This window comes from Podarcis tiliguerta, assembly GCF_965153285.1.
Source record: "Podarcis tiliguerta genome assembly, chromosome: 2".
In the NCBI taxonomy this organism is placed as follows: domain Eukaryota; kingdom Metazoa; phylum Chordata; class Lepidosauria; order Squamata; family Lacertidae; genus Podarcis; species Podarcis tiliguerta.
Window position 1 is genome coordinate 70,200,461 of NC_139535.1, and position 25,339 is coordinate 70,225,799.

At 38.3% G+C, this 25,339-nt stretch overlaps 1 protein-coding gene across 18 annotated transcripts in view; it reads left to right on the top strand.

Annotated features, from left to right (window-relative positions):
- The window catches only part of TCERG1 (transcription elongation regulator 1), a 35,707-nt gene extending 10,988 nt beyond the window's left edge, over positions 1 to 24,719 (top strand). For 8 of the 18 annotated variants that reach the window (XM_083429009.1, XM_083429021.1, XM_083429023.1 and 5 more), the window contains 15 exons: positions 309 to 509; positions 3,144 to 3,259; positions 4,125 to 4,213; positions 5,247 to 5,407; positions 6,699 to 6,792; positions 7,163 to 7,298; positions 8,639 to 8,728; positions 9,967 to 10,085; positions 12,306 to 12,456; positions 17,593 to 17,757; positions 18,799 to 18,981; positions 20,510 to 20,689; positions 21,523 to 21,606; positions 21,770 to 21,870; positions 23,560 to 24,719. In XM_083429009.1, coding sequence (XP_083285135.1) covers positions 309 to 509; positions 3,144 to 3,259; positions 4,125 to 4,213; positions 5,247 to 5,407; positions 6,699 to 6,792; positions 7,163 to 7,298; positions 8,639 to 8,728; positions 9,967 to 10,085; positions 12,306 to 12,456; positions 17,593 to 17,757; positions 18,799 to 18,981; positions 20,510 to 20,689; positions 21,523 to 21,606; positions 21,770 to 21,870; positions 23,560 to 23,761 — 2,072 coding nt within the window. In that variant the 3' untranslated portion in view covers positions 23,762 to 24,719. Of the gene's footprint in view, positions 1 to 308; positions 510 to 3,143; positions 3,260 to 4,124; positions 4,214 to 5,246; positions 5,408 to 6,698; positions 6,793 to 7,162; positions 7,299 to 8,638; positions 8,729 to 9,966; positions 10,086 to 12,305; positions 12,457 to 17,592; positions 17,758 to 18,798; positions 18,982 to 20,509; positions 20,690 to 21,522; positions 21,607 to 21,769; positions 21,871 to 23,200; positions 23,365 to 23,559 lie in introns of all 18 variants that reach the window. The other 10 variants (XM_083429022.1, XM_083429011.1, XM_083429017.1 and 7 more) reach the window with 5 other exon arrangements.
- Positions 24,720 to 25,339: the final 620 nt, after the last annotated feature.

Here is a 25,339-nt window from a genome sequence, read left to right on the forward strand (position 1 = left end):
TGTATGGAATTAGCAATAACTTCATTCTCAACACTTAAAAAATAGTGCAAATTCACAAGATTCATCAAATATTTACTACATTTTTGTGCCATCCATGACTGGGTATACAGGGCAGTAGTGATTAAGCAATGTGCAAGTACAGTGTACTAACACAGAACTACAGCTTAGAAGAAATGTCTCAGCTTCGAGTATTGATAGCTTCAGTTTCATTAATAAGCCACTGTATATGCTGATTTCAGTTTGATGCTTTGGATTCACAAAATGTTACTTTATCAGTACTTGCCTTTTTATTGCTCCTTCTTATGTAGGTGTCTTGCCAGGAATGGCTCCTCCTATTGTACCTATGATCCATCCTCAGGTTGCTATTGCCGCTTCACCTGCTACATTGGCTGGAGCAACAGCAGTCTCTGAATGGACAGAGTACAAAACAGCAGATGGGAAGACTTACTACTATAATAATAGGACACTGGAATCAACATGGGAGAAGCCTCAAGAACTGAAGGAGAAAGGTATAGTGTTCAGTTTTGGACCAGCTAATGTTGCGCTTTGCAAAATTAAAAAGACAAATTGGCTGATGAATGTGTGTGCTTATTTGTAGCATTTTTAAACCTACTGTATGTCTTCAAGGTAAAGGGACCCCTGACCATTAGGTCCAATCGTGGCCGACTCTGGGGTTGCAGCACTCATCTCGCTTTATTGGCCGAGGGAGCCAGTGTATAGCTTCCAGGTCATGTGGCCAGCATGACTAAGCCGCTTCTGGCGAACCAGAGCAGCGCACGGAAATGCCATTTACCTTCCTGCCGGAGCGGTACCTATTTATCTACTTGCACTTTGACGTGCTTTCGAACTGCTAGGTTGGCAGGAGCAGGGTCCGAGCAACGGGAGCTCACCCCGTCACGGGGATTTGAACCGCTGACCTTCTGATCGGCAAGTCCTAGGCTCTGTGGTTTAACCCACAGTGCCACCCGTGTCCCTCACTGTATGTCTTACATACAGTTAAGAGTCTCTCTGTCTACAGACTCAAAATCTAAAAAAACATGACACAGAAAGAAAAAGCCATGGTGAGTCAGAAGTTGGGGGGAAGCAAGCTCTGCAACTCTTATAATGACCAACATAAATGGAAACAGTTCAGGGACAGGAAGAGTCCAGTGGAGCTGGTCTTTCAGAAAAGCTTATGGGATGATTCAGTGTCCCACCTCCGCTAGTATGCTACTTCTTTTACAGTCTTTCCCTTTCTTACCAGCTCACAGTTGAAGTTCGTTGCTTCTCTTGTTGTCTTAATATGGCACACTGTTACAAAATGCCTCAGTTTTGCGTGTGTGACTTTGGGCTCCTGGATAGCAGACCTCCACTGTCAGGCTGCGGTTTCTCTAAGCTTCCATTTGTCTAAATTGAGAAATGCCTGGTTTTTTCCTGGAGCCTACCGCCAACTGTTTTGAGAGTCTCCAAGTATTTGCTTTTTATGGATTTCTTCTTACAGATGGATGATTTCTAGAATTCTATTTAGTAGCTATCTCCAGGTTGCTTCATGTTCTCTATTTAGATTTTTTTAACCATTTCTTATTGGCCTTGGCATTTCTGTTGCAGTGTGAAAAGGGTATGACTCTTTGAGAGTCGTTTGTACAGGATGCCTAGCACTATTAATCTGTCACTGATAAGCTCTTCCTTTTTGCTCCCCAAATCATGAGTTTTTAAAAAGGTATTCCGTTGACTCTCTAGGCTTTGACATTTCAGGTGGAAATACTCCACCTCATAAACTATATTACACTTAAGAATAAAAAATTAACCAAATCTGCTCTGCCTAGTTATTTTCAGTACCTATCTTATTGTCTTGTCCGTAATTTGTTTAAATTGTATTTTTAAATTGCTGTAACCTGCCCTGGGATCTTAATGATGAAGGGTGGGTGAGAAAACAAATAAATAATTAAATAAAATTAATAATCCTTGGTTTTCCTCAATAAAGGTGAAGGATTTAAACATGAGGGAACTGAGTCTAATTTCTCCTATCTCATTGTAGCACAATGTTGCTGTGCAGCAACAATCAAATCTTTTCTGCCAGACTGGTTATTCTGAGGGTCTGTTGAAGCTTTCTGGGGCTGGAAGTTGAGCAATTTTTGTAACACTTAAGACTTGGGTTTCTGACACCATCTCATACTATTTCAGAGAAGGAGGCAAACCCCAAAGGATACCTAACAAAACAGCAACTTTATTGCTAAGAACAAACTAGATTAGAATTGCAGCATAGATAACTGTCTTAGTTTGGACAAAGACATAACAGTAGTCCTGGAGCCAATATAAATCTCCACATATCAGTAGCAAGAGAATACCACTATATTATCTCATCCTTGTTGTGTAAACATTTAGCAATTATTTTCTAAAGTACTTGTGGTATCTGCTGATTACAGAAGTGATTGCCATCCTTACCATAGATAACCAGTATAAGGCGGTTGCATATCCATGGTAATTTTGAAAAGACGGAAAGTATGAAAATACGTTTCTTTTGGAAATATAAGTAGAAGACTGTAAATAACAGTTGCTTTAAATAAAACCAGACTGCCTAGTGAAAACAAAGAGCTGCTTCTTCGAACTCCTTGCATGTCAAGGAGCTTCTCCAGACTACATACCTGTTCCTTCAGGGAAATGCAGCTGTGTCGGCAATAGACAGATTTTCTTGATTTCTGGACTGGGAAACCACCCACAAGGCCTTCATCTTACCAGGATTCCGACTCAGTATTGGGTCTTGTCCAGTCCACCACCGTATCAAGAAATTGAGAGATTGCACAGCACACTAGAGTTGGATGTAACAGAAAAATAGAGCTGGATGTAATCAGCATACTGATGATACCATACCCCAAATCTCCTGATGACCACTTCTAACAGCTTCATATAGATGTTAAACAGCATCATGCAGCACATAAAAGTGTAGCTGTCTGGGAGCAGAAATATAGCTTCCCAGTGTCATTCTGCTAGCTCTGTAATAATTTGTATAATCACAGATACATGTCCATAGTTGAGAAAAATTCTGACAAAAATGAAAACACTAGCATTCAAATGCACTTTTCATTATGAATAATTATGCTGATAAGAGCCTTAAGTTTGAATTTACAGAAAGTGGAAGGTAAAAAAGCAATGCTTTTCCCTAGAAAAAGTAGAAGAGAAGATGAAAGAAAGCATTAAGGAGCCTGCCGAAGACCCTTTACCTATGGAGACCGAAGAGGAGGAACCCAAAATTGAACCTATCAAGGAACTTATAAAAGAGGTAAAAGACATGAGAAACCTACAGCTTAATTTTGCTGTATTTAAATACTCTTATGTTGGTTTGTGAAAACAAAGCTGCAGATCAAGTAGAATGAAGTGGAAGATGCATTTAAGTAAACCAAAATAAAATAGAAAATGCGCACATTTTGGTCTGGATATTGAGAGCATATTGGCAGCATATTGACAGCTCGCTAACGTGAATAGGTTGTTCTTATATTTAGGAACTAACTAGAAGCAATATTTGATTTTACAAATTACTTAGAAAGTAAAGCATTGTGGATAGTCTTCAATGGCTGAAAAACTTGATCGTATCCAATGTTAATCATACTTTGCGTCAATCAGTTGAATAAGTATGACAACCTAGGTTCATTTATTCAAATGCATATTCTGAGTAAAAACAAGCTGAATACAGTCCACAGTTTTTAAGGCACACATTCAGTGCCTTAAATATTGAAAACTTGATTTACATTTAGGAACATAAACATCAAAACAAAGTGCTATTGCATAGTTTTGAAAGTAGTAAGATATCACAAACTCTTGGCAGCTTTTATATTACTTTGGAGCAGATTTTGGGGCACATGGGGGTGCAGGTGGAAAGGGGCAAAAAGAAACCAGACATCCCATTTCACAGATGGATTAACCACTGTGCAAAAGCAGGTGGGCATCTTAGGATGTTGCCCTTAGTGTGTGTTAAACATAAAATGAATTAATCATTATAGTTCAGAAACTTTTCTTACACATTGGTTTCACTGATTTCCAAATTACTTTTTATTACCAATTGATTTTATATAGTTCCTCCTTATCCTTCTTGTCAATTCACTAGAAATGCAACAGTTGGTTTTAAATTACCTTTGATCTCTCACCAGGAACCAAAAGAAGAAGAAATGACGGAAGAAGAAAAAGCAGCTCAGAAAGCAAAACCTGTCGCTACTACCCCTATTCCTGGTACTCCATGGTAAGTAACATTTTTCCCCTCAGATTGATTCGTGTGAATATATAATAATAAAAAAAATTCATTCCAGTAACACCTTAGAGACCAACTAAGTTTGTATTGGTATGAGCTTTTGTGTGCATGCACACGAAATCTCATACCAGTAACAAACTTAGTTGGCCTCTAAGGTGCTACTGGAAGGAATTTTTAAATTTTGTTTCGACTAAGGCAGACCTACCTGTAACTGTGAATATATAAGTACTACTTTTAAATCTGTGCATTCTATTCATAGTGAACATTTTATGCATTGTTTATTTCTAATATAAAATTAATGTTAGATTTACAATGATTTAATCAATCAATAATGTTAGCAATAGGCTTATATTATACATTTCATGTTGAATAAAGAAAAAATTGGCTTTACATTATTTTTGTATGAGATTGACCAGCAGTTAGCAGTGATCGTAAGTCTACTTTCTGTTTATAAAACATTCTAGTAAAGACAGGTATAATTAAGTGCTGTTGATCTTGGCTATAATCATATGCACATTTATCTGGGAATAAGCCCACTGAATATAATGTTGCTTCTTTGTGAGTAAGCATGCTTAGGACAGTGTGGTGTAGTGGTTAAGAGCGGTAGTCTCATAATCTGGTGAACCGGGTTCACTTCTCCGCTCTTCCACATGCAGCTGCTGGGTGACCTTGGGCCAATCACACTTCTCTGAAGTCTCTCAGCCCCACTCACCTCACAGTGTGTTTGTTGTGTGGGAGGAAGGGAAAGGAGAATGTTAGCCGCTTTGAGACTCCTTAAAGGGAGCGAAAGGCGGGATATCAAATCCAAACTCCTCCTCTTCTTCTCCTCCTTCTTCTTCTTCTTCTTCTTCTTCTTCTTCTTCTTCTTCTTCTTCTTCTTCTTCTTCTGTGTTTTATGGAGTTTAAAAGCATGTGACAAAGGCATTTGGACCTCTGTATTTTATTAACTGAAAGCATGCTTATAGGTTAAACAAACTTTGATAGAGTATTGATAAACCATTGATTGATTGTGGCTTTTCTGTAGGTGTGTGGTGTGGACAGGTGATGAGAGGGTTTTCTTTTACAACCCTACCACACGTCTGTCTATGTGGGATAGACCAGATGACTTAATTGGAAGAGCAGATGTGGATAAAATTATTCAGGAGCCTCCACACAAAAAAGGAATAGATGAAGTGAAAAAGCAAAGTAAGAATAAAAACAGTATTCTTCCTATTTTGTCTTGGTTATTTTGCAATTTTGAATATACTTACAGGTTCAATTTTTTTGTGCTTATTCAAAGCAAGAGATATTTTGTGCTTATTAACAAGCAAGAGAGAACTGCACTGGAAAAAGTTATTGATCAATGCATGATTTCTGGGACTCAGTTGTGACTATATTAAATCATTTATGATTGCTAAAAGTAGGCTAAGCATATATTCAGTAATGTGAATATTTACATAATCTCAGGAAGTGCAGGTCCTCTGTATTTGATATCTCCCATTGGTTCAAAAGCTAATGTTTTCTTTCACTCAACAATTCCCTCTACTTTAAGTCCACCGGCATGTAGAACAAAGTTAGGGAAACATGGCTGGTGGTCTGGGATGATGAGATGGGGGGGGGGGATACAGGATCCTCTTCTGTGATGTTGGAGATGCAGCTGGAAACCAGGCAGTGGTTCATCACATCTATGAGCTTGATTTGGCCTTTTTGGTTGGATGGTGCTAAAGGATTAGTGAGATTTCCAATGTAAACACTTGGAATACCGAAGTGCTTTTTATTCTGTATATACATACACTACGTACCTCACAAAATACATTGCAGTCTTACCAAGAAGCTTGGGCATAGCTGAGCCATGGCACAAATTAGTTTCAGAGACCTTGCTGACTGCAGCACTCACATTGTAACAGAGTCCTAGCACCCCACAAGAATAACTACGGTGTCATTCCTGAACTACATGGTTCAGTCTGGCTTAACATTTCACAGGTGTTTTTTTTAAAAAAATATCAATGTGTCGCTTATGTGTTTGCTGCACTGTGTTCCTTTGGGAGGAAGTGTGGAATATAAAATTTATAAATAATAACAATTAAGATTTCACACCAAGCCATAAATGGCTGTTCTATCTGATTTGAGCCTCTGCCTCTGAGGCTGGTATGTATTAGGTTCTGGAAGCTATGGTAGAGTGGATTTTTTTAAAAAAATATAGCTATTAATTGGAAGCATACATTATTTTTTATTATTTTTATTTCTATTTTTTTGGAAGCATACATTATTGATCAAATGTTATTATTTGTTTAATTTTATTTCATAAAATTAATATACCTATTGATTGTGGGGGAAAACCTCAGAGTGGAATATTGCATTCTTTATTGAGATTCTAATGTGTATCCATAGACTAACTTGGCATGTCTTAATATTAACATGAGATGCATTCTTTACCTTTATGTAGACAACAAGCGAATATAAGTGGTGTGTTTTTTCCCCTGAACTGTACCTATAGGGATGCTAATAGAGGCCTCTCTTACAGTAAAAGAAGAGCATGAAATGCTAGATGAAACAAATGATGATGAACCTATTAAAGCAAAGAAGCGGAAGTAAGTTGTGTATGAAAGGATAGACTTCATTAATTTCTGAGCTTTAAAGTTTTTAAGTCTGAACTGGGGCTCAACTCTTTCAGTGTGGAAAGCTAAGTTTCCCACACTACACAGTGGCTTTTGTAGTCACCATATTGAGCGAGATTGCTTGTCTGCAGTACGCCGAAAGTATTGTTGTATGCTCAATCATATTTTTTAATTAGTTGTTTGGGGGGTATTGGGCCAAGTTAAATAGTCTCTGGTTCCACTGTGCATTGAATGGAATGCATTGAATGGAATCCACCCTGAACATATGTTAACAAAGTGATGTAAAGCTAAAGATTTAGTTGTATTTTTTTTTATGGAGTCTTGTATGCCTTCACTTTCATAGGAAGGAGGAAAACAAAGACATTGATTCAGAGAAGGAGGCTGCCATGGAAGCTGAAATTAAAGCTGCTCGAGAGAGAGCAATTGTCCCGCTGGAAGCACGAATGAAACAGTTCAAGGACATGCTACTTGAAAGAGGGGTCAGAAACTATTATTGTATTAAGTTCTCTAGAATGTTGCAGACTATTTTTTTTTTTTTTTGGTGACAATTATCATGCAGTATTGCATCCCTAAATCAGATTGGGAAAAGAAATAGAACTGGAACAACCTTGGTGTTTCCTGATTACACTGACATTTTAGCCCAAATAATGGAAAAAGTCTGTTAGTTCCTATATTGTTATTCTTTCACTGACAAGTTATTCCTGCATACTGTCATTAGGATTGAAGGATATTGGTTATCTGTATACTAATAAGATATTCCAACTCTGTATGGTGCTAATGATAAGGATGTCCCGTGCTTTGATAATTTGTTGTTGTTTGATTGTTCAGAAGGCACATGTGCAGAATAACTGGTCAAAGATAAAACTAGTGTTCACATTAAGTAAATGCCATTGGGAAACACACACACATTCTCACACACCTATTCATCTGTTGAAGTTCTGCGATGTAGGATTGTTGCACACAACTAGTTGGGTGGGTGCGTAATCTTAATTTGGGGAGTTGGATAAATTGGGCTTCTGTTCAAATCCTTATACTACTATAGTTTCACATTTGAAGAGTGTGTCTGTTACCTATGTGTGTGTACTGAAGATAAATTCTGGATTTCAGTAGAATATTTTTTTCATGCAAAATGAAGCCCACAACAGTTGTCTTTTTCAGGGGCAGTTTAGGGAAGTGGAGCATTTTTGGCAACTATCATTGCTATTCCTGGAGCCTTGGTATAGGTGGGACAGGAGAACGGCACATATGTTTGCAATTGATTTCAAAATTCTCTAAAGAATATCAGCTTTCGGTGTGATTTTTCCAATGCAGTTTCCATGAAATGTTATAAGTCTGCCTTGTTAACCTGTCTTTTTAAAAGTGCTCCAGAGACAATTTCTGTGCAAAACCTTTGGGTTTATTTGGGGTGGCGGCGGGCGGGGGAGACATTGGATCATTTAGAAAAAGAGCTATGCAGGCAGCATAGGAAGTCAGAGTAGAGAACTTCAAGGCTCTCTTTTGATGTGGCAATTTTTAAATGTCACACAGTAGTGGCTATTTTAATGAGTAATTAGATGTGTGTTAGTTCTGTGTAATTATGTAGACGTTTTTGGAGCCAATTAGTGTGGAAATTTGTGATGCTGACCTCCTGGAGCTTGTCATCTATTAGTGATGAAACTGCTGTAAGGGTTTCAGTTATAGCTCTTCTCTAACAGATGTCCTGTAGGTTTCAAGCAAAATAGCACGACTTGCTTGTCTTTGGGTGAATTTAATTGCTAGGAAAATCAGCACTTTTCTCTCTTCCACTCCACCCCTTTCTTTCTTTTTTTTTTTTTTTAAGGTTTCTGCATTTTCTACTTGGGAGAAGGAGCTACACAAGATAGTTTTTGATCCCCGCTACCTGCTTCTTAACCCTAAAGAAAGAAAACAGGTAAAATAAAGGCCTACAGGTAAACACAACTGGCCTGAGAATTCTGTGATATCTGGAGTTTCGGATAACAAAAGTTTAGGGAATGGGGTGGGGAAAGGGTAAGGTTCCAGGTATTTCTTAAGAAAGAGAACTTGACAATTTCTATAGGGAAATGAAAGCTTCAAACTCAAATGTATGTTTAGGTACGAAGTCCCACACCCCCAAACCATAATTGTCGCAGAGATTTGTATAAGAATATTAACAGGAGTATTTGACAAAGAAACCCTGAATACGTTATTCATACCCAAAATATTCTTGTGTGAAATCTTTTACTACAAAGATGAAAATAAATGGGAAATGTAAAATTTGCAAAAGGGAACAATCAGGATTTATGTACTCTGTTTTAATTTCTTCATCTCCAGAGTGATTATTTAGAAGCTGAGACTTGGTAGAACCACCAGGTTCTGAACCAAGGTGGTCAGGTGTATGTCTCTCATATTAAATCATGCACATATATTCTCCTATCCTAACTAGTAATAGGTGTGGATACTGTGTCCTCATGAATAAATGATAATTTGATTGCATTAATATTGCCATAAAAGTGTTTCTAGGGTTATTGAGCATTCTTAAATGCTGGCTATGAGGTATGAAAGAAGAAAGAGCTGGCTCTTTTCTGATAGCTTCTCTTATATATTAGCTTCTCTTAGTGAGAATTACACTTTTTGGCTTTGATAGAGAAGAGCATGTCATTGTCTCCGTATGTAGCAGTATCTTTGGCAATACCCTTCTTCACCTCCCCGCCTGGGTTCTTGAGCTGCAGGACCCCCTTGTTCCATGCCACATTGTTCAGGATGGGCTTGATCCCAGCTTGAGGGATGACATACAGATCTATCAAAGGACATGCCATTATCTAATGAAGACCTCTGTGCAATTTAAAAATACAGAAATTCATCCTGATGGAAGGAAGCAGTTCTTAAGCATCCAACTATTTTACGTTTGGTACTGTTGCTGCTGTGATTGTTACTTGGTGCCCTAAAGAACAGTGTTAAAATTTATGTTGAATGGCTTTACATAAAAGTTTTTATAGAGAGGAATATTTCAGTGAGTCCAAGCTTAGTGAAGGAATACTCTTGGCGTCATATATGGTAACTTCTCATATTACTGCAAATGATGCATCCTAGCCTTTGACTTGTCCTTTGGAGTTCTCTCCACTTACAGGGTGATAATGCTCCAAATGGTATACTCTGGTGTTTCTGTAGGTATTTGATCAGTATGTGAAAACCAGGGCAGAAGAAGAGCGCAAAGAGAAGAAAAATAAAATAATGCAGGCTAAGGAAGATTTCAAGAAAATGATGGAAGAAGCGAAGATTAATCCCAGGTAAGAATATCCTCCTACATAAATAAATTTAGAGCTTTTTTCAGGTACTGTGTACTGCTAGACTTGGTTTTACTTGAAGTCCAGTACTATCCTCTGCTTGTTTACTGTCATTTAATCCAAATTTTATGACACTGGCTGTTTCAGGATATGAAACAATCCAAAATGCTTGGCAAGGTGTGGAAGATGGATTTATTTGCCCTAAATGTTCACAAGCTATGTCCTCCAATCTGTAGGTTCCCTCATCTTGATTAGCTGTAATTACTGTATAGAATATAATAGGGAACTTCTACTCTTTTCCAGCATTATGTAGATATGAAACATATTAGTACCAGAATTGTTTGTGACTTTGAGTAGTATTTTTTAAAAGCTGTCTGTTCTACCTAAGCAAACTACGTATGCAAATGGGCCCTAGCTATGGCAGGCAAGTTTCCATAAGCTATTCCATAGTCAGCATGGGGGAAAGGACCAGGTGGATTCTCTCTACTTAGCTTTGTAATTTTAGGTTCTGAACCACCCTGAGATCTAAGGAGAAAAAAGTGGTATACAAATTGAATAAATAATAATAATAATAATTTTATATTATTTATTCATGACCAAATAGGTTTCCATAGTTCAGTTACATTGTAAGCAAGACATTGCCAATATATTGTTCAACAGTATGTAGTTATCATTTCCTTTTAAAGTATTTCTTTTTGTGTAAACTAGCTAGGATTTACTTTGCATTACATGTTTGTCTGCTTTAGGTTAATACTGTGGTTTTAACCACAGTAAAATGCAGTGAAACACCCAAATGTTTCTTCAGAAATTGTGCTATTTTGCTTGAATTAACTTGATGTCTACAAATGGTTACCCTAAACACATTTATTAGGCAGGGGGTGGGGGCAACCATTTTTCTGTCAGGGATTGCATTCCCCCAGGAGTAATCGGTTGGAGGCCACATGCCATATGTGGGCGGGGACAGTGGTGGTTGAGACTACATTTTTTTCACTTTCTGATGCCACCTTTTCTCTCTCTCCTCTTTCCTGCCTGTCCAGCAGACTGTCAGGGAGTGATGAGTCACTCTCACCAGCAGTCTGAACTGATTGCTTGCAAAGAGCTTTTGAAATTAGGCTGTGGGCCACATAAAATAAGGTCAAGGGATTCAGGTTGCCCATCTTTGTTGAACAGTACTGAGCTTGAAAATAATTGCTTTGTTAGTGTAACCATTTTCCTTACTTAGCCTTAATTGTTTCTTACTACTTTTTTGCACCCCAAAGGACACAGAAGTATATATCATTTATATATTATGTTTGTCTTCTTTACCCACTGTTGACTAAAACCAATCTCCAAAGGACCTGCAAGTCTTGTTAACTAATTTCCCTTTTTTAATCCAAGGTAACAGTGCCCATTTGGAAGTTTGCATTCCTTAAAAATCATATTTGTGCTTTGTGTGCTCAGAAATCCATGTCCAGTCTTGCTTTTGCAGCTCACTTTCTTTAGTTTAGGTTTACATTCACTTCCAGTCAGTTGAATAAGCTACCCAATTATTCTCTTGTTTTAATTTACCCTACAGCAACATTAGGCGGGATTGCCCAAGTCTAATTATTTCCATGCTGAGATGAAAACATTCGTAGGATTATAATGTCTCACGTAAACCTGGGGCCAGATTAGCATCAGACCTTGGAAAAAGCACAGTAGTGTTTGTTTTTTTCGAGGTAAGTGGCAGTACTATATCTACTGCACATCTGAGAATTGGAATCTGGCCCTGGAGGTGAGAGTACTGTTAAGAATTAAAACTGCAGGGAGAAAGGGTGGGAAACCCTTCAGACACTACTGTCCTTGCTCACAGTATTAAAAGAATCTGAATTTTTGTACCATGCCAGTTCTATTTCTGGCAGTGTTGGGTGGCAAAAGAGCATTGTTAAATTTACATTGCATAATCATGAAGTATCAGGACAGATTGACCATGGAATTTGTCTTCTGCAAGGATTATGTTATATGTGAAGAACTGCATTCAGTGTGTGCAATTTTTTAAAAAATAGTTTTAGCTGGTTCATGTCAACTTTCTAAAAAAGAAAAAAGACAAACTTTATGTCTTGGACCTTCAACGGTGGCAAGGATACCAATATATTGGTGCCTAGTGTATGTATTCCAACAGAACCAAAACACAGTTGTGCTTTTGAATATATTTTCCGTCTACGAAAGCCCTGCCAAATCAGTACGCTTGCCATTTTGTTACAGAACTACTTTTAGTGAATTTGCAGCCAAGCATGCTAAAGACTCACGATTCAAAGCAATTGAAAAAATGAAAGACCGGGAAGCCTTGTTTAATGAGTTTATCACAGCAGCAAGAAAGAAGGAAAAAGAAGATTCGAAGACCAGAGGAGAGAAGGTAAGATTTTTATATCAAGGATGTGAAAATAGCATAATGGGAGGATTGGGGAAGGGCCCATGCTAGTCTTCTAGATTTGCCCTTCACCCCCCCCCCCCCAAATTATTTTTTCCTTTTGTTTCCCTCCCCTAGTTTAAGCATTTGTATCTTATTTGGAGGTGTGGGGTTGGTCATTTTACTCTTTTTTTCTTCTAAATTTGGAATAAGTTTAATGTTCTAGAAAATGTACTATAATTTTATTCTAAATTCATATCTAGGTTATAAAATCCTAGATATTTTTTTTTTTGGTGGGGGGACAAATGTCTGACTGGTAAACTCCAAGCAGACCATTGCAAGCAAGGTTTGAGAACTATTTGTGGGCAAATTTCAAAATGCTAACACTTCAGTGGTTTTTTTAATCTTCCAGTAAATGTATCTTAGCATGACTACTTATCAGAATTAAAGGTCGCCTATGAAAGATTAATGAATTTCAAATGTCATTTGTCTGCACTGTCAATACAAGAGACAAAGTGCACATCACTGGGGAAGGTGGATGCTACAAAGTATCTTCAACAAGTGTTAGCATCAAAATATGCAGCAACTTTCCTCAGTGTCCTAGCATACACCTTTGAAACCTAATCATTTCTGGGATTTCTGTTTCCTTACATACTCCTTAAGTGAAGCTAATATAATTTCCTTTCAATAAGTAGCATAGATAGAGGCAAAACTTTCAGGCAAAAGTTACCTGTCATATAGGAATGGAAAACAGCTGAAATGCAAAAATCTTAATATTGCAAAAAATGATAATCGGAAAATCCTTTGAGTAGGATCCAACATTGTCCGAGTGGACTTTCACCCACGTATTGGGTATTTCGCTTCCTCACTGCTGCCCTATTGTGTGAGCAAGCATTTGTTCCACACTTGCATTTGATGGAACCCGTTAGGGAGCTGAAAATAAAGGCAAGTGACTCACATAAGGCCACTCATACTAGGCATGAGATTCAGCCCAGCAACTACTTAATGCACTGCTCAGTCTCATAGGCTGCAGTCCTTTACCCACTTACCTGATATTGAGCCCCATTGTACTCAGTAGAACTTCTGATAGATATGTACAGGATTGTGCCCTTAGATTCTATGGTACATCAACTCTATATGCACCAGAATGATTAGCTTTCTAGAGGTGAACATGTATAACCTAGAACTAGCCTAAATTGTACTCTACTTGTTTTAATCTATAATCATGGCTTAAACATTATTGTTGCATCTTAGCCATTATCAAAATCAATAGTTAATAAGTAAATTCTTTTATGTTGCATGAGTTACATCAAACAAGATTTTGTGTTAAATAAATGTGTTTATCTTTGCATCTGAAACTAATTATTTCTTTTCTCCCAAAGCCTCTTGTAACCATTTTATGTATTCTGTTTTGTAACAAGTGGATAGATTTTACAGTTTTGTGCTGTGCGGCCTGTCAATCAGTTCAGTCTGACAGCTGTCAATCACTGACACGCAAAGTATTATGGGATTCCCTAGTGAGGAAAGAATTGGTATCTCTGTGTGGTGACTTTAGCCTCCCGCAGTTCCGGTACTTTACATTTTTTTCAGTTTTTTCCTTGTGAAGTGATGAGAGTTGTACCCAGAATGTGTAAACTGCAAAAAGAGGAGAAAAATCCTCCTAAATAAAAGCAAAGTATTTTCAGCCATACATGCTTTTTGGATTCCACAAGAAACATAAAAGTTTATTTAAAATATGCTTAAAGTGTTAAGTGAAGCTTTCTCAGCCAGTTCTTCTCTTCCCAAAATGAGGTTTAATGGAGGGGCAGAGAAACCTGTGGCCCTCTAGATTTTGTTGAACTGCAATTCCTATCATTGCTGGCTGGGGGTAATGGGCGTTGGAGTCAAACAATATCTGTAAGGCTTCAGGTTCTCTATCTTTAATTTAATACTATAATTTTGTGATTTCCCACAAACCTTTAAAGTAAGTGATTTGGGTTTTGTTTGTTTTGGCATCTTCCAACTCTGTGGTTCACTTGTTTAGTGAAATTAAAGAGAGAAGATAGCAAAGTTCCCTTAGGACTAGAATATGACTAAGGAAGAGATGTAAGGCACATCAACTAAACTGAGGATTTTCATCTTTCAGAAGTGTATTATATAGCCCCACTCAGTAAGGTCTAACTAAGCTGAAAGTTGCCAGGTCAGTACCTTATAACTAAACAATTCTGCCTCCCTTCCTTTTCACTAGAAAAACTTCAGCGACACCCAGCTACCATGTCCATGTTTTTGTTTTTTAAATAAAATAAAGCCAGAATAGAGGGACAGGTACAGTTTTGTTACTGCATTTATGGATTTAGTATCTATAATCTTGGATTTACGCTTTTCATTTTCTACTTTGCTTTTCCTGAAGGGTGACAGTTTTCAAGTAAAATGTGGTGTTCTCACCACCATATGAGACCAGAAAACCTGCATGTTTCCTAAACCCTAGAATTATATTAAAATATTAGGAGCATGGATTGGCTGGTTTTGGTAGAAAAATCCATGGAAGGGTTGCCTTTAGTTGGAATACTGTATGTTCCTGCAGCACTAGGTGGTAAGATCATGCTGGCTTTCAAGTTGGAAAAAGGAGGGCAGCTGCTGGTTTCTAGAGAGACGGGTGCATGCTGTGTAGATGTCAAGCAGGTTTGTTACTGTACCTTCTTTGTGTTGTAAGGTTCTGAAGCCTTCTAAACGAATCCCAGTTAAATTATGGCTTGAAGATTAGCTTTGTGTACAGTAGAAAAATAGCAATAATCGATTAGGTGTGCCTGTACAATGACCCTTACTTTAAAGATTTCCACAGAAACACATTCTGTTTTTAATTTTGTAAGTGTTGTTTTCATATATCTGGCTTAGAAAGCTTTCTATTTTGATACTAGTTGCATGCTGTGCTTAAGTTCGACTTTGGAATAACAAATACCATTAAAAAATAGCTGTAAGATTACTGAATATCTTCTTAAATACTACTCTGATAGATCTGCCATTGGTGGAGAGAAAAATTGCTCTACACAGTATTGTGCAGCCTTTTCATGATTTTATTTGCCTTTGGACTTAAAAAAATTCATTGTCCTTGCATAATACTGTGCCAAGAACCAAACATAAGTGTTGAGGGAGATCTACAGACCATTAGCATTATTTTTATGTAGTAATTAATAATTGAAGGAAGCTAGAATGCAAGTTTTAATTGGCTGGTAAGGCATCAAGGTGCACTGTTAATCATACTTAAGTCATTGGGATTTGGTGTCCTATAATGCATTAAGACTTGGGGTTGCAGGTAACACCCTTTGCATGCATGATTTGGGTTTTGGGGGTGGGAATTGAGATTTATAATATAGCCTGGATTACAATGGAATAATATCCGTTCTAGAGCTAAAGTAACTATGATCTCTCTAATCTCAGAAAGAAGCTGTGAATGCTCTAAAAGCGATAAACTTGGCCCCTTGGCAGGGCTTAGCCATTTACAAAGATAAGATAACTGGTAAAAGGTTTCTTAATGGTCAGAGGCCTGATTACGGGTGAGCATAAGTTGTTTGTGTGAAGCATCTTCCCATGTGATTGCAGCAATTGTACTCTTACTATCTAGCAGCCATGCATGGGGCAGAGGTGCTGGTGGCAGTGCTAGAATAACTGGGAGGGAACGAGGTCAGGAGAGCTCTGGTTGGCAGTGCATCTGTGGAGCTGCCACCAACTTGGAGTTGCTCCAGCCTTGCCACCTCTCTGTGCAGCACCACCACCTGGAGGACACTCCACTTCTCCCACATACATGCATAAACCACTGTTGATGCTGTCACAACTCCTGAAAAGGTGGGTTTTCACTGCCACAACAACATGAGAAGTTGATTCATCCAAACAGATTATGATGTGCTACTGTGCCTTGTAGTTACGTGATTTTACCCATCCAGGTGACAGTACCAAAGGCTCTGCAATGACATCCCTGTCATACATAAAATTAAGAAAATGCCAGAATTTCCAAGGGAAGCCAACAGAAAAAAATAACTTGGGAGAGAGGGGGAAGGAAGAAGAGAAAAATAATGCTTATGTTTTGCTACACTTGTTTATATGGAAGGGAGAATTGTTTCATGAAAGATTTCATTGTAGACTGAATTCTGCTATTATGATTTATGCTTGCATTCAGCCAGATAACTATGTTTGGACAACTTTTCACTATTTTGTATGAAACGTAATTGTGCGCTTCATACAAAGTTTTGAAATCATTATCCATTGCTAGCTGCTACCGAAGGTGTCCTTGGAACATTAACGTGCCCATTGTTATGCTCACATATAGATATTGATACTTTATTCTATGATTCTATTCCTTAATTCAGTGAGTTGGTACTTAAAAGTGCAATGAGAAATCTAAGGGTGTAGCCCACCAAGCATTGCTTCTGTGAACCAACAATCTTCAGTGGATTATACCATGCCTCGAATCCAAAAGTACAGTATACACATGTGTTCTAGAGCTCTGGACTACTTATCAAAGCAGGCTCTCGTTATAAGTGGTGTGGACTTAGACTGCATGCACACACTTCCTTAAGGTGGAAGGATTGCACAAATGAACACATATGTCCCACGCTGCACATTACACATTTGTGTTTCCCTACCATGCATGTAGAAGACAGTTTCAATAAATATGAGGACTAGTCCCATATTTACATTCTGGGTTTCCTGTGCAGTTTCTGCAGGAGCAATACCAGTTGTGTATATAATGCACGCTCTTTTAAGTGGAAGAGCAGATTAGAGCTGCTGTAGTAGGCACTTCTCAAGCAAGCCCTAACTATTGAGATGGTTCTCTTTGACATGTGTAAGCACCCTCTTTATGTAATGTCCTAAGACTCTCATGACTGTGCAGTAGCCTTAAAGGAATTAGTCACATTGCATTTTTAAGGCTTCTGTATTATGTTTTAATATATAATGAAATCTCTCTTTGAAAATGGCAGTGGATTAAATTTAAAGTTTAATATTCTAATGGAATCATCTAGTTTTGAATCTATTAAATTAAAATAGTTTATGCTGTACGGTGAGTCTGCTTCTTTTTATTTCTAAATTACACTGCAAGCATTCAGAAGTCTAAGTGACTTCTTTTGTTCCCTTTTTCTTCCTTTTGTCTTATGTTTTGAAATATAGATCAAAATGGACTTCTTTGAACTCTTATCTAATCACCACTTGGACAGTCAGTCTCGCTGGAGCAAAGTGAAGGACAAAGTAGAGACTGACCCTCGTTACAAAGCTGTGGATAGCTCTTCACAAAGGGAGGATCTTTTTAAGCAGTACATTGAAAAAATAGCCAAAGTACGTATGTTACTAATGAAGCTGTTTCCATGTTCGTAGTATTTCAGTGATGAAGCAATTGACAATAGACTTTGAAATACCCCCCACAAGCATAAATCAGTTTTCTTAGCAGTGGTAGGAATTGCCCCATAGTCCCAGATTGGGGTTCTTACTTACTTATTTATATTGCCTTATAAAACACTCTCTTGAGGTGACACATGATATATATTATATATAAAAAAGAACAAGAGCACAATCTGGAAGCCCATCCTAGGGTCCATAAGATTCTGCAGTGATGATAGAGGGATTAGGGGAAGTTTTGGACCAATAGCCACCCTATTTTCCTAACAAATTCTTGGAGGCAGGAGAAGGGAGTGGAGTAAGGTGGCCCTGAGGATGTTTTAGGTATTCCAAATGACTTCACTATGCCCAATGAAATGTTGGACTTTCGCCACTCCTTTTTGAAAGTCCTTGAGATGTTTTGCCAGTAGAAGACCAGAGTTGGCTTGAACTCGTAGAACTAGTCATGCACTTACTTGAATCCTAGCCCTGATTTATTCTTCACTCAGCGGTTCTGATTTTGAAGGTAGTCTTATCACATCTTTTAGTATGCAGTGGGTTGGGTTGGTGTCCCTCCACTGATGAAAGGTTCTTTGATCCAGCAGAGCCTTCCAGCCACATAACAGATTTTAAGATGATGGTTAGGAATTCTCCCCCCTTTCTCCATATGCTGTACAGAATTAAGGAACCCTTGTAATATCATGGGAGGGGGTGGGGTGCTGCTGAAGAGGAATTGCTTTGATTCCACTTCATTAATGGAGCGATACCAGTTGGATACAACTCAGTGTCTTTCATTTCTATAGCCCATCAGAGCTGTGATAACTATAGTTAACAAACATTCTTTAAAAAATTAATTGAAACCTTACACTAGCAGCAGCAGTTTAATGGATTTTTAACTAGCTGCATTAATTTGCTTTATCAGTTTTTTTCTTGAGTTCATTTGTGTTAAAATTCGTAGCTAGTCTAAGCAGAATGTAATGTGCATTTTGGCTTCCATTTCAGAATGTGGATTCTGAAAAAGAAAAAGAACTGGAAAGACAGGCTCGCATTGAAGCAAGCTTGCGTGAACGAGAGAGAGAAGTTCAGAAAGCTCGCTCTGAACAGACAAAGGAGATTGATAGAGAACGAGAGCAGCACAAACGAGAAGAGGCCATCCAGAATTTCAAAGCTCTCCTATCTGATATGGTGAGGTTCCTGTGTGTTGAAATTAACAAGGTCAGGTATGCACTTATGTATAGAGAACACATTAAATTGTTTCCTGTTGATTTTAATCCCATAAGAGACTGGTGTGAGTATAGATGCCTTCCCTAAAGTCCTATGATTTCAGAAGAGCTAAATTATCCATCTTTCCTTTCCCCCTTTTTTCCATTGGCCAGTGTAATAATTGGGTGGTATTCAACTAGGTTTTGCTTAGCTACTCAAAGAAATTAATGAACATGATTAGGGCTCCATCTCCATTTTAGAGTCATGACTCCCCCCCCCCCCCTTTAAACAGTCATGGCTTCCCCCCAAAATTCTGAGAACTGCAGTTTGTTAAGGATGTTGAGAGTCAATAGGAGACCCCTAGTCCCCTCACAGAGCTACAGTTTCCAGAGTTCCCTAGGAAGACGGTTTGACTGTTAAATCACTTGCAGAATTCTGCCAAGAAATAGCAAATGGTAGCAAAAGACAGGAAGCGTGATAAGGAAAGGGAGTGTTGCATAGCAAAAACCCAATCCTGCTTCCCTCAAAATGAATAATAACAACAAAGAGAATGTGAGATTGATGGTCTGTAACATATAGAAAATACATGGAGATACTTTAAACCACAATATCTTAATTTCTCTTTGCTTTGAAGTAATTTGGGGCTGTATGTATGTTTGTACATTTTGTATAATGGGGGGTGGGTCACTGTTCCCCCGGTATCTACATAGATAACCAGTCAGTATTTTTAAATCAAGGACTCCAGCTCATTTGTTCAAAGTAATGTGTGATATCCACTGCTAGTTATACTCTGCTGAAATCAGGGGGATTCAGTAACTTAAGCCCGTCTATATTTGAGGCAGTTGCTGATGATCCAAATGGGTTGGGTATTATTCCTCATCATGTGACGGAGGCAGGAGAGCAAAGAACTCTGCGAGGCAGGAACAGTCTCCTTATTTTTTTCTCTCCTGCCTGATGGATCAGATTGTTTTTCCCCAGCTCTCACTGATCTTTCTTTAAGCTAAGTTTTTCTACTTTCAAATACTCTTTTTGACTTTACTTTTTTCTTTTGTGTGTGTGGGGCTACTCTTGAGTATGACTTAGTTGGATAATGCTCAGTGTTTCCATGAAACACGTAGGTATAAGTATTGTCTTCCGCACAGCCAAAATCCATACTTCTTATTTTTTGGGGGGGGGGGCACCCACATAGCAAAAGAGACCACCTTGGGAAGATTTTTACATTAATGCAGACATATTTCTCCCTCTTTGGTAGATGCATTTATACCAAAGTAATGGACACTTGACACTTGACACATATTTTTACGACCCGGTCTAGTTGTGACTGTAATTGTTTTTAAACTGTTTTTAATGCTGTATTTTAATATTCCTGTCACCCATCCAGGGACTTTCTAGTGAAGGGCAAGTAATAAATGGAGCAATAATAGTAATAATATTAATGCAAATTAACTAAAGCTTTTGAAGTATATATTTTAACAAGCTCTATAGTGATTGAAATTATTCCTTCCATTAGGTGCGATCTTCAGATGTGTCATGGTCCGATACTAGAAGGACACTTCGAAAAGATCATCGGTGGGAATCTGGCTCCCTTCTGGAAAGAGAAGAGAAGGAAAAACTATTTAACGAACACATTGAGGCACTTACAAAGAAAAAGAAAGAGCATTTTCGGCAACTTCTAGATGAAACTTCTTCAGTAAGCAGATGCTCTGCAATTTTTCTTGGGTTCTAACATAGTTTTATGTGTGTTTTATATCTTACTACAAAATATTATTGAGATTAAATTGGTATTTTCTACTGTTGTTTCATTTTCCACTGACTTCTGCCTAGCAAATCTTGGAACAAAATGTGTGTTTGCTGAATTAAAAAGTAGTCTGTTCAAGCCCACCATTACGTTGTGCCCCTGTTTCTAGATCTGAGCCATGTTGAGCGGGTGGAGAGAGATTTGCAAACATTTATCTGATTCCTTTTGACAAAGTCTGATGGTAGTAGATCTCAGATACATATGAAAATGTTTATTGGTGGGGCAGGGAATAGGTTTAATCCTACATGAATAAATGTTAACAATTTAGTAGCATGAATTGATTTATAGTCTACCAAGTTAACCATCTCACTATTTAAATGACTTCAGTTTCTCAACTTATTTTATTTTGCAAATCTTGTTTAAAAGTAGCATTGAGTTCAAAAGTGAAAACAGTGTAACAGTAGACCAAAACTGTCAGTCAGCACCTTTTTATCTCCTTCCCCTCACTTAACATTTGAGCACAATTAAAGGGCATCCCACTTCCTGTGTTGTGCAGCAGTAGTATAGGCTGTTTGTGAGAGAGTGAATCCTTCCCCCTGGACATCTGCTGAATAGAAGGTCTTTTGCTTCTTTGTAGCAGCCTCTTCTACTTTTGGGTGCTTTTCTCTGATTATGGTTATCACATGTTAAGTCAGAAACCATCCTTTGCAAAAATTGCAGCTTAGTATTGCATGTTTGAATTTCTTACCCCAGCCTGTAATATTTCTATTTTTCTATTTCAAAAGATTACCTTAACATCAACATGGAAAGAAGTAAAGAAAATAATTAAAGAAGATCCCAGGTGTATTAAATTCTCCTCCAGTGACAGGGTAAGAAGCCTTTCAGTGGTCATTCTAGAATAGCCATGTGATGTTAAAACCAACAGTAATTTCCTCCCTCATATATTTTGTTCAGCAGCCCCTAACAGACATTAGGAGATCTATGTTGTAATGGAGATGCAATGTCCAAATTTCCTTCTTTCTTTTCATGCAGAAAAAGCAAAGAGAGTTTGAAGAGTACATCAGAGACAAATATATTACAGCCAAAGCGGATTTCAGAACGCTTTTGAAAGAGACCAAATTTATAACATACAGGTGTGTATTCAAAAGCAACACAGAGATGGTTCTTCAACCTTTTAATATTTATGTTGAATATCTGGTTAGCTTTAGCAGTTTTTTAAACAGGGAAAAAATGGATTGCCATCAGTTCTTTCCATGAATTTGAAAGTATTCTAAATCATGGATTTGGATTTCTGGGATGATGCTGTTCAAATTGAGTATCTGTGCCAAGCTAATTTTTATGTACACAAATATTTAGAGATGTATATTTTATAAAATATGTGGCCTGCTCCAGAAAACCCTAGTTCTGAATTTTTACTTAGCGGTGTGAACAGATTGGGTTGGATACAGAGCTGTTCTTCCACTCCCATAAGGGTTGTTTCTTACCTAGCAGAAGAGTGTTGCATGAAGAAAGTTGCCCCAAGTCCAGAAGAGTACCTCTCGTTTTGTGCAAGCTCTTCCTCAAAACCATTTTGTGATCCACAATGTTTATATACTACAACCTGTATTATTATCATTCACTATTTCTTACAGTGTAGCACAACTCCTTCTACATTGTGCTGCTGCATTATGAAGAGTTGCTGAGCTCAGTTGGCCTCTGCCAACCTGGTGTCTTCCAGATGTTTAGGACTACTGCTCTCATCAACCCCAGCCAACAGCCATGCTCGCAGCATCCTACCAGCATGTTGGCTGGAGATGCGACAAACTGTCATCCAAATCATTTGGAGGGTATCAGGTTGGCAAAGGCTATTCTAGCCCCTGTGAGAGAGCTGATGAGAAAGCACTCTTTCTGCTCCAAGCCACTGATTGTTTAGTTAACAGCAGTCCCTACCCATGGATAATTCTATCCATTTACTAAGGATAATTTGACCCCAATAGGTTGTGTACTTTTCTTTTTAGTTAGTCCTTTTGCAGAGTATCTATTTAACAATTTACGTTGTTTATATACCACCTGTATGCTAAAGTGTTCAGTGCAGTTTCAGAAATGTTAACTAACAAAATAGCAGATTTACCTCCAGCTGTTAGTGATCTCTGCTGATCTCTACTTGAGGAGCTTAGCTTTGTAGGCTGGAATTCTCTTATTCCTTTCCTTCTTGGTTCTTTAAGTAGCCCCAGGAAGATGAAGAAAGGACTGGCAACAACAGTTCTTGTAGGCCAGTGGAGCTTTATTCAAAAACTGATGGCATGAGCTCCCCACTCAGGCTTATTCTCTTATACTTGATTATTGCTATTGTTGTCATTGAAATAAAGCACTATCTCAAATGAATGTACAACTGGGATATTGGCATCCATTTTCTACAGGTGTTCTTCAACTGCAGTGTTTAATTTGAAATGTGCTCATTTTTCTTATTTTACATTTTTATAGTTTAATTAGTGCTGATTTTAAAAGGTACTGGCAGCCCTTGAGACTGAAGTCTTCTGTTTACCTGCAGAACAGATACAGCACAGGCAGTGGCAGTGCAAGATTTTTTACATTCACACATCCCTGCCATTTTGCCTCACCCCTGACCTGAAGGGGCAACCTTATAGGTGAGAGGATAGCCCAGTCTCTGTGTCCTTTTGAGCATTTGGCCTACCTGATTGCAATGTCAAGAGAGATTGATTTTGGTGGGTGGAATTGTTACTGGGACACCTGTCCACTAGCATCTTCACCAAGATTCCAGTTCATTTCTGCGGTGCACCCAGCCATCCAATGGTAATGATGACCCTTACACTTAATTGCAGATCCAAAAAGCTGATCCAGGAATCTGACCAGCACCTGAAGGATATCGAAAAGATATTACAGAATGACAAACGTTATCTGGTACTTGACTGTGTGCCGGAGGAGAGACGCAAACTCATTGTGTCCTATGTAGATGACTTAGATCGCAGAGGTCCCCCGCCTCCTCCCACAGCTTCAGAGCCTACAAGACGAACAACAAAATAATTGTGACATACTCTTGAACAAGAATATCTGTTAAGTCAAGAAGATTGCATGAGCCATCTGTCAGGTTTAATCGTATACATTACCATGAACCTATTGCAAAAACCATCCAAGGAGCAGAGAGAAAAGCAACATTTGTGAACATAAAGCAGTCTCTATGCAGAGAGAACATTTGCATTATCGATGCTTTTTCTCTTTGTCGCATGACTGACAAATATTCTAACCATGCAGCTATTTCCAGTGATTTTTAGGTCCTAGAACAATGCGATATCTGTGTACAAGGTGTGAATGTTGGTAGCATTTTGAAGCGTTCTTGGCAGCGTTACATGTGAAAGCCTTGGGATGATTGATATTTGTGGTTTGAAGTTAAGAACGGCAAAAGATACCGCAGATATCCTAATGGGAGAGCCAAGGTCAGGCATTCTTATGATTAAACTATTGACTGCTGAAGACCGCAGTAAGATTATGCCCCTTCATGAACCTGAAAATATAGGGCCTAATTCTCTACTCATGCGTGGCCTTTCCTGTATATAAATCAGGACTAACCCCATTAACGTCAGATCCAGCATGAGAGGAGAATGAGCCTTGCAGTGACCAAATTGAATAAACACCATTTGATCTTGTTCACAGGCCTGCTTTGATTCCCCCCTCTCCTTGTCCTCCCCAGTAGGCACAATCAAGTTGCTTTGCCCAGTAGTCTGGTAATGTTTTTGCTGTAAATTGGAAATGCACAGGAAAAAGTGTGTTCCCCAGGATAGCACGGTTGTACAAATACACTTTTATTTACCATAAAGTGATCTCTACCAACTTCTGGATTAGAATATGAAGTTCCCTTCTGGGTATTTCTTGTAAACTATATTCCTGTTTTGAATGTTAAACTTGTGTTTCTAAAGTTTAATTTTGAAATGTTGGGATTGTTCAGTTTACGTATTTGAACGACAATAAACCAACCCTTTTTATATATGGATTGTACATGCTTAGTAAATGGCTCATTACATTTGGGCAGAGTGGAGGAGGGAGAATCTGAAGCAAAGGAAATACCATATCCATAGCCCTAGCAGGGTATAAGATGGTGGCACATTTTTCTATTCCCTCTTCCCCTTTTTAGATAGGTAGGTGCTTTTTTCCTTCTTATTTCATTTCCAGGTTTTCTTGCGCAGTGGGAAGGAAAGTAAGTATATTAGTTCCAAGGCTGGCATAATTTGATGGCAGATGTTGCCACACCCACAGTGGGAAGACTTATGAGGGCTAACATTCCTGGACTTCCACAGCAATCATAGGATCACATCCTGTTTATTTGATGAGTCAGGCAATATGGAAATCATACAAATAGGCATGGGATTTTTTTTTTTGAAAAATCGCCTACATGTTTAAAGTAGTCAAAATGCCAGAGCATGGGCATCATAATGGGGGGGGGGGTCATTTTTTACTTTTTGAGGGATTATATCAAAGGATAGTGTTTGCTAAGGGTTTGTAGTGGATTCAGAGGATTCCCAAGCTAATGTAAATTGCTTTAGAGGGATTCTGGGCTTGTCCAAGGTGAAGCAGTATGTATGAGATGCCTCAAGACAAGAATCCCAC